This window comes from Ambystoma mexicanum, chromosome 2p (assembly GCF_040938575.1).
Source record: "Ambystoma mexicanum isolate Mex_15411 chromosome 2p, UKY_AmexF1_1, whole genome shotgun sequence".
In the NCBI taxonomy this organism is placed as follows: domain Eukaryota; kingdom Metazoa; phylum Chordata; class Amphibia; order Caudata; family Ambystomatidae; genus Ambystoma; species Ambystoma mexicanum.
The window spans coordinates 598,004,235-598,019,536 of record NC_090923.1 but is presented as its reverse complement, the minus strand read 5'-3'; the positions used below and the strand labels follow the sequence as shown (position 1 = coordinate 598,019,536).

The window sequence follows — 15,302 nt, the reverse complement described above, 5'->3', positions numbered from 1 at the left end:
GTAGCCTCTTGAGAACCTCTTGGACTTGAACTAAATGTTCCTTGCGGTCTTTGGAATACACAAGGATATCATCCAGATATACCCAGACTGATACACCGATCAAATCAGCAAAGACGTTATCCATAAAGCGTTGAAATATGGAGGGGGCATTGCACAACCCGAATGGCATCACGCGATACTCGTAATGACCCATCGGGGTCTTAAATGCGGTTTTCCACTCATCACCGGTTCGAATCCGCACAAGATGATAGGCCCCTCTGAGGTCCAGCTTCGTGAACACCCTGGCTTCATGTAACGACTCCATCATGGTACGTATCAAGGGGAGCGGGTACCGGTCTTTCTAAGTGATGTCGTTTAATTGACGATAGTCAATGCATGGCCGAAGAGTGCCCTCCTTCTTCTTAACAAAGAACAAAGGAAATCCCGCAGGAAATGTGGAGGGTACAATGTATCCCTTTTGGAGGCATTCTTGTAGATATACCTGGAGAGCTTCCTTTTCTTGCACAGTTAAGGAGTAGACCTTGCCGTGTGGTATCGTTGTGTTAGGAAGAAGCTCTATTGAACAATCGAAGCTCCTATGCGGAGGCAATGGAATCTCTTTGGGATCAGAGAATACCTCGTGGAATTCCCTGTATTCAGTTGGTATCGTAGTGACCGAGTAGAGACCAGTCCTGTTACCTACTTCGGTCTGAGTAGAAGACGAGGCCTTCAGAGCCGGATGATAGTGGTCAAAGCATTCCTTCTTGCAACAGACTGAACAGAATTCCAGTGTCCTGGTCTCCCAGTTAATACTGGGGTTGTGATGTAACAACCAAGGCAAACCCAGGATGATTGGATACGAAGGAGTCTTGATGACGTCAAGAGAAATCGATTCCCGGTGCTCCTCGATTTGAAGTTGTAGTGTCCCAGTATGCTGATGGACTGGTCCAGAAGACAGAGGAGTGCCATCAATGACCTCCACCATGGAGGCGCAACGTTTCTGTAACAAAGCAATCCCGGTCTTGGCAGCGAAGTCAGCATCGATATAATTCCCGGAAGCCCCACAATCCAGCAGCCCGAGGACTTCTACAGGGTCATTTCTCGCCCAGGTAACATTGATCCTCAAGGCTATGAGGACTACTGGCTGCATGGGTTGTTTCTCCCGGTCGTTCTCTGGAAGGACTGATAACAAGGAAGAGGGGCCTGCCGTCGCCTTCCTTACATACGACAGGCCGTTTAGTTTTCCGACCTACGGAGAGGACGTTGTGGGCACATAGAAAGGTAATGCCCTGAGGCCCCACAGTACAGGCACAACCGGAGATCTCTTCTTCTTTTCTTTTCAGCTTCTGACAGGGGTCCTCTCAGAGCTCCCAATTGCATGGGTTCGGATGCTGGTTCTTGTGAGCCTTGGACTTTGGGAATGTCTGGCGGGATTCTAGGAAGTGGTCTGTCAGATCTGCGTCGCTCATTTCGCCTCTCCGTCAATCTATGATCAATACGCAGGACTTGTTCTTGTAGTGCTTGTAAGGTCTCAGGTTCTGGGATATGTAAAAGTTCGTCTTTGAACTCTTCCCTTAATCCTCTACGAAAGAGGGTTTTCTGGGTGACTTCTGGCCACTGGGAATCTGTGGCTAACTGGCGGAAACGACTGATATAGGCAATGATATCACTGGTGCCTTGTTTTAAGTCCATTAACTGGTTCTGTGCTGTTGCTGCTAGGTTTGGTGACTGGAAGACGTCCAAAAAGGCCTTCTCGAAGGCTAAAAAATCCTCCAGAATCTGACTCTTGGCTACAACCAGGGGCGTAGCCCAAGCCAACGCATTCCCAACCAGGTTACCTAATATATATCCAATTTTGGCTTTGTCCAGATTGAAATGGGTCGGGCGGCACAAAAAATGAATCCGGCAATGATTGCAAAACTCTGCTACTCGTCTGGGATCTCCATCAAACTTCACCGGGCTGGTCTGTGCCATCACAGACTCTGGTGTTATGTTTGCTCCGGATCCTTGAGCAACCATCTGCCGTAAGGCCACGTTCTCTTGGTGGAGTGCCGTCATCTCGGCTCGTAAGGCTCGGATCTCAGTTCTTAATTCCTCGATGTCATCCATCCCTGGAACAGTACAGATTGGTAGGCGTCTTAATCTGTTAAGGTGTGTGTCCCTAGGGCGGACAGCACCTGTCGAGGCGGGGCTCTTTGATGACGTCTGTACTGGAGAGGCCAGGCTGAGGGACTGATCACTGGCTAAGGTACCAGGTAAGTGCACCGGTTATTCTGGAGCGGTGACCACCAACGGATGGGATGACTTCAAGGGGCGAGGTACCCCAGAGAGCCAACGGAAACCCAGTAGGCAGGAGACCAGGGTATAGGGATTGGCTTGCCAATGGTAACAGGAAGGTCTAGGAAACCAAGGAGTGAATTAATGCAGGGTGGGTCCAAAAGGCAAGAGAGACTGATTCCTGGCAGGCAGCAAGAAAAGGCTCCCAGATAACCCCAGGAGGGCAGGATTCGGGAGAGCCAACGTGACCGGACCCAGGAATGAGAGCAGGCAAAGGACCAAGAACAGGAACTCAGGCTGGAGGCAAAACAGAAGGTAGGCGCTGCTACGGCTGGTCAGGAACAAACCGCGTTAAGACGCGATTCGTTACCTGACACAGCCACTATTTACATCCCTCGGCATGAAGCCGAGGCGTGGAACGCAGGCCGCCTTGCGCATGCGCAGCCCATAAACCCCGGAGGGACAACGAGGCTTGAAGCGCAAGCCGTTGGACTCCGCGGGCCGCGGCGCATGCGCACAACGGATACTATCCGAGGAATCGGGCGCCGGGAGACTCCTCTCCCTGCTAACCGAAACCTCGGATAGATCCTCCAGGACCGGGAGCGTCTCTCCCCCCAGGTAGGTGGCCTAACACTTATTAATCATCAATTTGACGTATGGCATCTTGCTAAATCAATCAGTAAGAAAATCTCGGCTGCAGGAAAAAAAAAAAGGTTTTGAAAGTATTTTTCAGTGGTCCCAGTATATCACCATCACACTCAATCACGGTCTATAGAGGAAGTGATTTTTCAAAACACATTTTAATATGTATAAACATTTCATCAGGCTATTAAAGCAGTAAAAAAGTTGTTCAGTATGTCCATGGTTCTTTCCAAAATCAGAGAAAAGTTCCACTTATTCACTCCCAACAATTAAAAATCAGTACCAAGTGTGTAAGTAAGAGCTGAAAAAAACACACATAAGGCATTTTACATTAGATAATGCCAATGTACTTGGAGTTTTCTAGTGCTATATATGCAAACCAGTGTATGAATATTTAATGGCCACTAGGGTGCCAGCAACTAGAAAAATCCAACCACTTGTACCGATAACACACGATGCTTAGATTGTAAAGACACCTTAATGGAAGGGTCCTTTTTAACATCTAAAAACTTGTATAGACATAAGACACAATATAATGTCAAAATGTGTAACACCGTCTATGTAGGCAATTCTATACACAGATCTAAAAAAAACACATGAGACCAGCTCATGCTGTATCAAGGTCGACCGGTTTCATAACCACATCTTATTCGGGTCATCTTCATCAGGACGTTGTTTTGTAAGGTCTTGACTCCCTGTCTGGGATCGCTGTCTTGCACCCTTACGTGTGTATTTCTATTCCGCACTATACTGAGAAACGTCACTGCTCAGAAATGTCTGGAAACAGAGCGCGCCAGAGCGCTGTGGATACTGAATATCACGCTGTCAGCTTAAGCGTTGGCTGGTATAAAGTCTCACTTGCTGTTTTGGTACATAGTACAGAGCATCAATGCGTCTGCGCGGTGCCTCAAAGCCTTGGAAATGCTTGCACTACTCAGTCTATCACCAACCATCTTTGGTGGAGCTCAAAAACTTGTGAAGGGTCAGTGGAAATACTACTTGAAAAATGGCGGTCACTGATGCACCACTGTACCAACGTTCACCGCTGGTCAGAAAACCTACATTTCCACCAATGTGAAAATGACCCTTTGTCCCCAGAGGAGGCAAGGAAGAAGAAGTGGTTGATCCCATCTTCACCGACACACAAAGCCATTGAGAAGATTGTTTTCGACAAAACTCCATCAAGAGATTTGAGAGGACTGACAGAATTCTGTCACACGGGAGGTTTGGAGGTGTTCCACAATATGTGCCTAAAGTACAGGCCAAAGCGCTTGCATTTTAGCTTTCGGGGCATGAAACATCGCACTCTACTAGCGGTCTTGGCCCATAACAGCAATGTCGGACGTGAACAATCTAGGACTAGGGGTAAAGTAAGGATGCCTCGCTACACTAAGGTGTTTTCAAAACGAAGTAAGCAATGGGTGATCAAACCAGTCTATGATGAAATGCAGTTCGAGTTTGTGAAAGGCCTTATTGTTGCTGTGTTAGAGAAGCACAGTTATGGAATTTTGGACGTTTCTGTGCAGAGCAGTGATCCATTGCCACCGAACATTACAACTGTGCCATGTCCACCAGAAGCACAGCTGGTTGTGAAGTACAAATCCCGGTTTAAATGATTGCAATACGATTGTCTTTTTGTAAATAAATGTTATTGTACAGTGTACCTGTAACCCTAACCCCTACCTTCACCATCATGGGTGGCGAACAAGCTGGGTGTCATCTTTGACTTCTCTCTATTCACCTCATATATGTGTATGTATATATTTTCCTCATGTCTCATCTCATGTAAATGTAAATGCTGCGCACTGTTGCGCACTGTTAACGGAGGGGAGGCTTGCGTATTGCAAATAAAAAAAACAAACAAACAAACAATAAATCTCACTTTTAACTCAACTCCTGTGGTACTTTATACTTTCCCTGACCTTCCGCCAAAAATTAAATGTCTCCATTTGGGCTGCAAAGCTCACAGACAACGGGGACAAAATTGGGGGCCTTAGAACGCGCCAAGCGGGCCGTGGCATTTGGGAGAGAAGCCAGTTCGCATTTTCACATTGTGGCGCACTACATAGAGGAATTCTAAACTTCAAGTTCTCACAGATGCCTTTACTATGGGATGTTGCAAATAAAGAATGCGAAGGACAGCGGCTTTGATTTTCAGCTCGCGCCCAGAAGAGGCCCACAAGTCGCACTGGAAATATAAGGGTCTTTTGACCTCGAGACAGGGACCATGCCGAAAGAACTTCATTTGAAGGGGGTGCGCAATAAACGTAAGAGACGATAAGGCAGAAAATTCAGAAACTAGACCGAGTTTCATTTTAGTTCAGTATACGAAAAATCGTTGTCAAGAGCATGGTCCGATTTACAGACTACATTACGCAGTAACACAATGGAAATTTCAAATATAATGAAAGTAAATCTTTAGACGCTTTTATACCGGAATGAAGAATTAATGAATGGATGCATGAATAAATGAATGAATGAATAGCTAGAAAAAGCAAGGAAAACGTGTTCGTAGTGGGCACATGGGCATGCAGGTCCAGTGGTCTCACCGATCTCGGTCCTTGGCCCAGCCACTTTTCCCTGCACTGCCTACCTGCACTACAGGACTGTCTCTGTATCCTTCAGCCCCTTCTCCCGGCATTTACCTTGCACTTGCCACCAGCTGGCCCTATTATTTATCTTGTATTCTACTAACCATGTACAGCACTTTAACCCCCCTCTCCCCTTCCCCATGCGCAATCTGAAAGACACCTGGCCTAGTAGGATCGTTGTCTGTCTGCCCTTGTTCCCCCCCCTGCCTCGTCGCGCCTTGAAACACTTGTGTATAGGCACGTTACAAATGCCATATCATATATCATATCATTCCACACGCATGTAGACTAACTGTTGTTTCTCATTGTGTGTTGGCCTCGATTTATTTTGTTACTTTTCGCATTGATTTTAGAGCCTAACATACACCTTTGAACTATCCTTGCAAGCAAACAGTCGGCCGTAATAAATAAAATGAGTAAAATGAGTAATATTAATGAAGATCGGCTGGCGAGACTAATTATAATTTTTTTGTTTTCATAACAGGTATTTGCTCCCCTTCTGCTACTGTCATCGGTTTGAGACACCGGCAGATAGTTTTTACAACAGACACCTGCAGCTTTGTGTGAACAACTGGAGCACACTGACAATTTTATGGGATGATCGCCAAGGGCCCACATGCCATTACGCTGTACTAGTGGCTAGAAGCAACATATCAACCTTTACGATGGACTAGTGCTTAGTTGATGGAACAGCCTTGCGGTTCACCGTGCTTCCAAAGTGCTTCTTTTAACGAAAAGCAACACCCTGTGTACCATAAAGGAACAGCGCGTGACTCAATACTAACTTAGACGGATTTGCGGATACAGATAAAAGAAAATAAATGGCTTTCGGAGTTCATATGGCAATTGCTGAATATTCTCTAAACATTTAATGTCAAATAAATGTACTGTACCAAATGTACCGTGTTGCTGTTTGATTTTAAAGTACAGTTTCATATTCCGAATTGTGGCGCGCTGTGTTGTGAGATGGTCTGTGTTGGTTTCCGGGTTCTGTGTGGAGTCGCGTAGAAGACGACTGGGCGCGTTTGCCTACGCAGCACAGAAACGTCACAGAGAGAGGCGGGGAATATGAATGTTTTGATAATGTTAGGCTCAGGGGCGGGGGATCTGATTTAGTGCCGCAGAAGCAGGTCAGCCAGGGCGATGTGGCAAGTGATAGGATTATCATAAAATGGCGGCTCCCTGGTGCCTGTTTTCGCTTGCGTTTAATGGACGAAAACTCGGGTAAGGTCCATAGGAAAGTTTTCTAAAATCGAGCCACTTCGGCTTAAAAAAACATGGCCGACCCGTATGGACAATAAAATTCTTTACTGGACCATGCCTTTAAGGGCATGTCAGTTTCCCCGTAAGAATGGAGCGAAAGCCCAGAGGAATGCGGCGGAAGGCTGCGCTTCTCCGGCAAAGTCTAGATCAGGGTGTAAAACAACAGCAAAAAGTTTGGGGGTTGCCACATGGAAGGAAAATGACCTACAATTATGAATTCTTTCCTAACACCATGCACATGATCCGTTATTGTAGATGTAGATGTAGACGGAGGTTATACTAAGAAGCACTTAACGCTTCTTAGCCCAACAACCATGAATCTTATAAAAATTGATAGGTTTGAAAAATCTCTGTTAATGTCTGGTTAAAAGATTCCTAATAAACAGGATATTACTCCTACAAAGCAAATTATTTGCCTACACTCAAGCCCACACACATCTGTGTATTAGATGTATATATTTTACTGCTCTCTAGGCCGCGGCTCACCGTCCCCCAAAAATGCTGTTAAATTGCGTTTCCCTGATGCTTTAAAAATATATAATGCTTCAATGTAATCAATGAGTATTTCATACATAATGAATTACAGCCTGAGTAAAAAGGAAACAGTGAAGTATATTATACTGCCTTTAAATCTATTAAAAGTTAATGATTATGAATTAAATTTTTCAGAAAAATGCATTTCTCCATTCTAAAATACAGGCTATGGAAATATATATGTTGTTATGACCACACTCCTGTACCAACAGTGAAGCTACAGGGTTACCGGTACTCCTTAAGTAAACTTTATAGTGATTTTGCTTGGAAGTTCATATTGTCCATGTAAACACCTCCTTGTTCAAGGCGCAGTGTCTTTCTTGTCCGCCGATAGAGGGAAGAGATGATTTTCAAGACACGGATATAATCCAAAAGTACAAGCTCTGCAACATATAGCAGTCCAAAATGTCTCTGAACGTACCGTTATGCAGGGTTCTTTCTGGAAGCACACTCACACACACACACTCCTGTAACGATTACTCGACCAGGCTATAATGTCTACAGATAAGGAGAGACTTGAAATACGAATAGAGCAACAGAGATTGTTTGCCAATTGATTGTGGCTCAGATGGAGCACTGCAAGTGTTAGTTGTGATTATTTCAATTCACGTAGAAAACATGTAACATTAAAACCACATTAGTTCCATAAGTGTCAGACAAGTTCTTACTTGTATGGGAGGACGTGACGTGTCACCCAGTGAGTCTGCTGTATTCACAAAAGCGTTCAGCCGAATATCCATCCAGCAGTCCACGGAACACTAAACACACTGTTTGCACACTGCGCCGAGCTCCGTGTAGGCGCAGTGTATTAGTACGGAATGGTCCTCCGAGTAAGTTGATAGTGAAGACATATCAGGATTCAAGCAGCAGCTCCAGATGGCGTGGTGAGAGGACACTAACAATAGACACACTGTTTTCACACTCTCACCAAATACTTTCCTTGCAGATCTTTACGCACATCTGGCTCCAACTTTCAGCGTGTCAGGCGCTTTTCTAAGCAGCAAGCTGGTGGCAGATCTCTCTCCTCGGCTGACTTCCTCCTTTGGAATAGCCTCCCCCTTCCTCTCCATCTTGAGCAGGATCTCCTCGATTCCAGAAGCTACTCATGTCCTTCCTCTTCACCTCGTACTCCCCCACCCTCTCTCTCTCTCTCCCATGCTAAGACACCTCAGTCGGTGGGATTGGTGGTCTGGGACCTTACGTGTCCCTCTGGAACTCTGCCTTCCACCCAACCGCCCTCAGCTTTCCTCCCCATCCCAGCACTTGCTTTCGGTCACCTACTGGCTTGTGTTCTCTGAGGCCTGCACTTATTATTGGCAGGTGATCACTCTGTACCAGGTGATCTATGTCAGGCACTTAGTGTGCAGACAACTGACTCCTTGGCACTTTCCTCTGTGGAACTCCTAGCACTTAACCCCTTCCCTGTCCTATTTCTGTCCCTGCACTTGCATGTTCTGAATGCTCACAAGACCTAGTAGCCCCTTTCCTGTTAATTGGCTTTTTCTATTTGCCTTTGTTCCCATGTTCCCTCCCAATTGCCCTGTGGGTGCTTTGAAACACAATTTCTTGATGTATAAGCGCCTTACAAATGCACAATAAATAAATAAATGTGTCCTGTGTTAAGTATGAGCAGTTCAGTCATTCCAATTTGTTGATTTGCCTTCTGCTATTTGTAAATATTACAGCAGGCAAGATTGTCACTGCAGGACCAACAATTCATTACACAGACGAATTTCACTTACACCATAGAATGCTGAAATTGTAAATGTTTATTTCTAAAGCGCTCATACACAAGTGAAGTGCTTCAAGGCAGGAAGGGAGCAAGGGAATACAGGCCTCATTTTGAGGCCTTGAAGATTCCAAATGATCAAACAACAATAACTAGCATACTAGGCCAGAGGCATAAGAGAGAAGCGGAAGCATGTGGCGGAAGCATGGTTACCACATCCATTAATACACAATTTACACAAAAAGAGAAATGGAAAAAAAACAGTGGACTTAAAAATAAACACTGAATGGAACATTGAAGATTGTATATTGCTTGTCTAATTGATGGACTGCAATACTAAAATTCATCAAACAAAACAAACAATAGTACAGATGCTGCTCAGTCAAATGTAAGCTACTTCCCTCAGTATGCCTGTCTTATTATCGCTAGCTCTCGTCCATGCCATATTCTGCTCCGTGCACCTCTCAGAAGCCAACATCACCCACTTCTCATATCTGAATCCTAAGGCAACTCCTCATAAGTCACATACTCCTCCTCCTCCCTTAATCCTACAGACAGTACACTCCATGCAGCAACCTGGTTAGCTTCTTCCATTCCAGTTTCCGCCTTAATCATCCTGTTCCTATAAAACAGTGGTATTCAAACTTTTATCATACTAACTATAATAACTAATCCCCCATCCTCCCTTTTAGTAGAAATAGTTTCATGCCCCCCTCCCAGGGGATTCAAAGAATGTGGGGGGCAATAGATTCATGCCCCCCTCCCAGGGGATTCAAATTATTAAATGTAACTTGAAGGCCCAATTACTCATCCTTCGCCACCCCCACATCCCACAAGCCCACTGCTTTAAAAGTTCAGCCCCATTCCGCCCCTTAAAAAAACGTCTTGCCGTGCTTCCTCACCACGGACTGCCTGCATCCCGCAACGCGTTTTCGCGAAGGTTCTGAATCATTCCTTCAGCCTCCCCTGGAAGCAGCACGGGTCCCGAACAATCTCCCATCTTGGCAAGTAGCGGCGGCGGCGGCGGCGGCGGCGGTAGTAGGTCAAACGCTGCAAGTCCCAGAGACGCGGTCACCTAGGAAACCAGACATAGAGCAGCCCACGCGCATGCGTAATATACGGTAAAAGCCACGGGCGGGCACGTCCGTATTTGGTAAGCAACAGCAAAGCACACACTTTACGACCATGTAGAAGGCGCACGCGTACGTAACGTAGGAAATTGCGAAAGCGCGCGCGCCCCTCAGAGTATTTAAAACTTGGAGGTGAATCTATTTGCTCTGTGCAAAGTGAGGACATCGGTGAAAGAAGTGTATTTATTTAAACAAGGATAACATTTAAAACCATACCGCCTTCATTCCCTCAGCAACTCGCCCACGCAGTCTTCCAGAACCCTTCCCACATCATAGCGCCTATACACATTGGGCCTCATTACAACTCCGCCATGCCGGTTTTCGCAGGAGTTGCATTTTTATCAGCACCTGCGAATGGGCAAGAACCGGGTCATGCCGAGGTCGGCGGACCAAGTAATTGCCCATTTGCGGGTGCCGGCAATAAGGGACTCCCCTCCCCATTCGGCCCCATAGGGCTGAATAGGAATGGGACGTTGGAAGCACCGTCACCATTCAGAATGGTGCTGGTGCATCCGACATGCTGTGCTTGTGGGTGCCACTCTGCCCGCCAGGTAAGACCTGTCGGGCTGACAGGTGCCAACGAGCACAGCTCGTAGTATGGCGGTCCGGGAACTATGGTACCGGCATGCTTACCAGTACCGTAGTTCCCGGACCGGCATTCTTATAATGAGGCCCAATGTGTTTCAAAGCGCTTCAAGGCAAGGGAGGTAACAAGGGAAACTACAATGACATTCTTACAGGCCATGAACAGTAAGGATGTGAAATGAACTATCGTACTCGGCCTAATGACATTTCAGCTAGCGCAAGAGCTAAGACATAGATAAGGAAGGGAGGGCGACAGTGGGAAGGAAATGGAAACTGACAGGTGACTACAGTACTAGGCCTGACAGCATTTTTGGTAGAGCCGAGAAAAACAAAAGGTGAGGGAGAGGGGTGCAGAAAGGGAGGGGAGGAACAAAAAAGTGACTATCGTACTAGGCCTGACGACATATCAGATAATGCTGGGGGGGCGTGGGGGAACAATTAAAGGGAGTGGGATGGAGACAGATTAGGTTGCTATCATACTGGGTCCAGGGACAATTCTGATAGAGTAAGTGCATAGAAGAAAATAAGGGGTGGAGGGGAGGAGATAGGAAAAGGGAGAGGAGGAGAGAACAGAGAGTAAGCAGTCAAAAAGAGCAGAGAAGCAAGAGGGGAGAGCGAATACCATTGCAGACGTCGGTAGTAACACATAATGTTGCAAGCCAGGATACTAGATGAAGATGGGAACATATGATCCAGGGCCACCATGAGTACAAGATGCAAAGGAAGTCCAGCATAAGAATTGAGCTAGGGTGACGCACCGTGAATCAACGGAGTCCATAAAAGTCAAATCCAGCATTGGCCACAAGACGGTGATTGTGAAACCAGAACGTATCAGAACAGACTCCTGCATAAGTAGGCTTGAGGGGGTGAGGGTGAGCAGGGTAGAAGAATCAAGCAAAACAGGCAACACCTGTGTGCGTGAAGGGAGGGGCACAAAGGAACATCACGGGGGACCAGAAGGGGTGGGGATGGCCTGTGGGAACAGAGGGAGTAATGTAATGTTGGTGCATGCTTACCTGCTATCTGAGCAGCGGGGTCGGGCCCTGGGTCCTCCTGTTCCGAACAGGTCCAAACAGGAATTGCCCTTTTCTTCATCTGCCCTTCACTTCGGCTGCTCGGGTGAGAGACGGCCTTGATATAAGAGTTAAGAGCAGGAAGGAAGAGGCAGGGCTAAGAAGGTGGGTGGTGCTTAGGCCAGGTGACCTAGATCCACTTGCACCTGCTCCTCATCTGCAAAGGAAAAGAGGCTAGAGGGCTCCTTAAGTAGGGAAAAAGAGAGGCAACCAGGAAGGCACCAGATGGGCAGGGCTTGCTAAGTGGGCAAAAAGAGCAGCAACCTGGAAGTAGCCAGGTATGCGGGGCTTAGGCCAGGTGACCTAAATCCATTTGCACCGGCTCCCCATCTGCAAAGGAAAACAGGCTGGAGGGCTCCTTAAGTAGGGAAAAAGAGTGGCAACCAGGAAGGCACCAGGTGGGCAGGGCTTACTAAGTGGGGGAAAAAAGCAGAAACCTGGAACGTGCCAGGTGGCTGGGGCTTGGGCCAGGTGACCTAGATCCACTTGCACCTGCAAAGAAAAAAGAGGCTGTAGGGCTCCTTAAGTAGGGAAAAAGAGCGGCAACCAGGAAGGCACCTGGTGCTGGGGGACAGTCAGCTGATGCACAAAGGACCAAACAAAATCATCAAGGGACATCACAATAAATCAACAGTCTTGCTTGGCCCATTTGGGAATCATTGGTTGGAACAAATTCCCTCCTTTTTTGTTTATCTAACCCATCCTATTTATTCGGATTCTCTGAGGTCCAAACTCCTCCCTGCCCCATTTTACACAAACACTGGGCCGAGGAAGAGGGTGACTGAGAGTAACAAGACTAACTCTCATACATCGTACTGGACATGTCCCGCTAATCGGGCCGGGCAAAGTCAGGCACTTGACTCCAAATGCATACACCTGATGCCAATTAGCTCTCACACAGATAAAAGGCAGAACCTACAGACATACTTTGAGCAAGGGGGAGAACACAAGTACAAGCAGAGCTTCCAGGATGAAGGCAAACCTCCTAGAGCAGAGGCACGTACCAAGGGATGAGCGCAGTGGGTCGAAACCCCAAGAGTTCCTTACTGGAGGTCGTTGCCCCTGACAGGCCGCAAAAGATATGTGGAGAAGGCCAGATCCCACATCAGAAGGGTGCATTGTGGTCCGAAGACGCCAACGACCCTCACAGGTGAACAGCAGAGTTGGAGAGGCGAGGCCAAGCCTGTGGTATTAACCTTGACTCGTGACTGGGTAATCGTAAAACCAAGAAAGAAACACACACAGCTCGTGAGTTGGCAAGCAACCTGAGAGACCCGTGAGTGTTAAAGAAAGTTTGAAGTGGTAACATTATATCGCAAGCGAAGGCTGCACACATGTGGATGAGATGAAAGGAAAAGTAGAACTTTGAATGAACCTTTGAAGTAAGAACAGCTGTGAAATCAGCGATACTGAGTAACGGAGTGAGCCGGCCAAGGAAGTAGCCCACTCTAAAGACTCTGTGAAAGGTACATTGTTTGTAGCGATAAAAGTGAATGAACTGCAAAAGCGAAATAAGCAAAATTAACCCTGAGGGATTAACAAGCTGAACAGTGAACTTTGGGTCGAAGTGATCCTGCACTATAAAGAAAGCAACGCACATTTGAAAGTCTTCGACATCTGAAAACGGTCTGAGCCCGATTGAGGGAGACCTAAAGTGTAATAAGTTTGGGGAAGGGAGACCCCTGGCAAGTATTGTTGAACTTTGTTGTGAAAGGTCTGATCCTGACAGAGGAAGTGGACCAGCGTGAGGCCTGAGCCCGACAGAGCGGGATCCACGTGAACTGTGTAATAAGCTAGGAGAAGGTCCTGCCTACAAGGACCGCCTTACTCTGTGTGGTCTAACGTGGGGCGGAGAGCTGATTCAGTAACATTTATTATTTTGAACACTGATTTTTCCTTTGCATACATTTCTCCTTTATACACTTTTTTTTGTACAAGAGATAGGGCAAGCATTAGGTTTTTGTTAGCATAGGCCATTTTGATGTGACCAACTCTACTAGGACTGTTTTGTTTATCGTTTGATGATTGAGACTACTCCCATCTTAGTTTAGGGCAAAGTAGGAGTTTTTCCAACCCCAAGAACTTCAATAAAGGTTTTACAAATTGTACCTATTGTGTCAGTGTCATACTTATGATACCATGCCTCTCCTACAACATCTTCACATAAGGAAGGCATGGTATCAAAGCAAGACAGACACAAGTGATCACAGTTCAACAGTGTTTATTAAACTGTAATAATGGCTGAGATAAACACCTAATCTAAACCAAAATCTAAGATTGGAGCATGCTACGACCATCAAATAATAATAATACTGTCCAAGTGTAGTCTAGTCAAAAAAAAAGGCCTATACTAAGAAACCTATTGCCAATCCTTATCGCTATGTTACAAAATAGTGTGGGACAATGTTCATAAGAAAAGGAAGAAGTGTTCACTAGGGTCTAGGGTTATGGCTAAGGTCTCCCTATTTAGCACAGACAAGGCAGAACTCTTGAGTACAGCACACTCCTGGGCTTCGATAGCACAACTCATAGTTCCTTCTCTATATCATGGCCTCCTGGGCTCAAGTCTCTTCTCGTGCAAATTCTCTTGCCTCAGGGGGCCTGATATGTCAAAACACCCAAACAAATGATCCTGCAATCAATCTTAACGTCGCGTGATTATCGTTCACCCTCGGATCCCCCTCAGCTAGACTTCGATCCTTCTTTCAACGATAGCCTCCCTCAGTCGGGTTCAGACCAACCACTCACTGTGGAGATCACTGGGTCGGGTACGCTCTTGTGGTTACAATGTTCACGGGAGTATCACTGTTCAGGTTACTTCTCAGGCATCCCTCAGTAGGGTTCACATCTGCCACAGTAATGCTTTGTCATAATCTCATCAGAAAGCGGGGTTCCCTTCCCATAGCTTTCTTTCGGCATCCCTCCCGGTTCACATTTGCCACAGTTCTTTTCTTTACCTAAGTCTGGGTCTAAGCCCCGAGTCAGGCTTTCTCTTTAAACCCCTAGTCAGACTAATGTAGAGGAGCAGCTGAATGCCTCTGCAGGAAGTCCCGCCCCCATACCACCTATATGTTGGAAGACTGAAATCATGCCATGCTTGACACCAGCAGTTGTGACTATTCCGCGAAAAGCTTCGAGAAAAGGTATCCATTAAGAAAGCCCTATCAGATGTATTCCCCAAGAAATCATAATCTCTTGGAGGAGATCCCAGAAGGAATATGAAAAGAGAGAAAGAGAAGTTGGTGAAGTTCCAAGAGACGAGTGTGACCCACTGAGAAGATTGACTGAAGAAGAGAGTGCATGGACCTTATAGAAAATGATGATGAAATAAGGAATCAAATAAGCTTTCATATGAGAGATGAAGATTGCACGCATGAAGAGCACTGCACAAAATGCAAGCCGTTTAATAACCTGTACAGATGCAGCAACGCAAGTAGATGAAGTAATCTTAGAAGCTACTCCAGCCAATGAAGAAAAAGGCTGAAGCTGGGTTGCAGCA

General features: G+C 46.4%; 1 protein-coding gene across 1 annotated transcript in view; it reads right to left on the bottom strand.

Annotated features, from left to right (window-relative positions):
• ZMYND10 (zinc finger MYND-type containing 10) overlaps nucleotides 1–10,170 on the bottom strand; it is a 1,281,921-nt gene extending 1,271,751 nt beyond the window's left edge. Inside the window, exon 1 of the mRNA XM_069644108.1 lies at nucleotides 9,918–10,170. Coding sequence (XP_069500209.1) covers nucleotides 9,918–10,015 — 98 coding nt within the window. The 5' untranslated portion in view covers nucleotides 10,016–10,170. The remainder of the gene's footprint in view (nucleotides 1–9,917) is intronic.
• Between the last annotated feature and the right edge of the window lie 5,132 nt (nucleotides 10,171–15,302).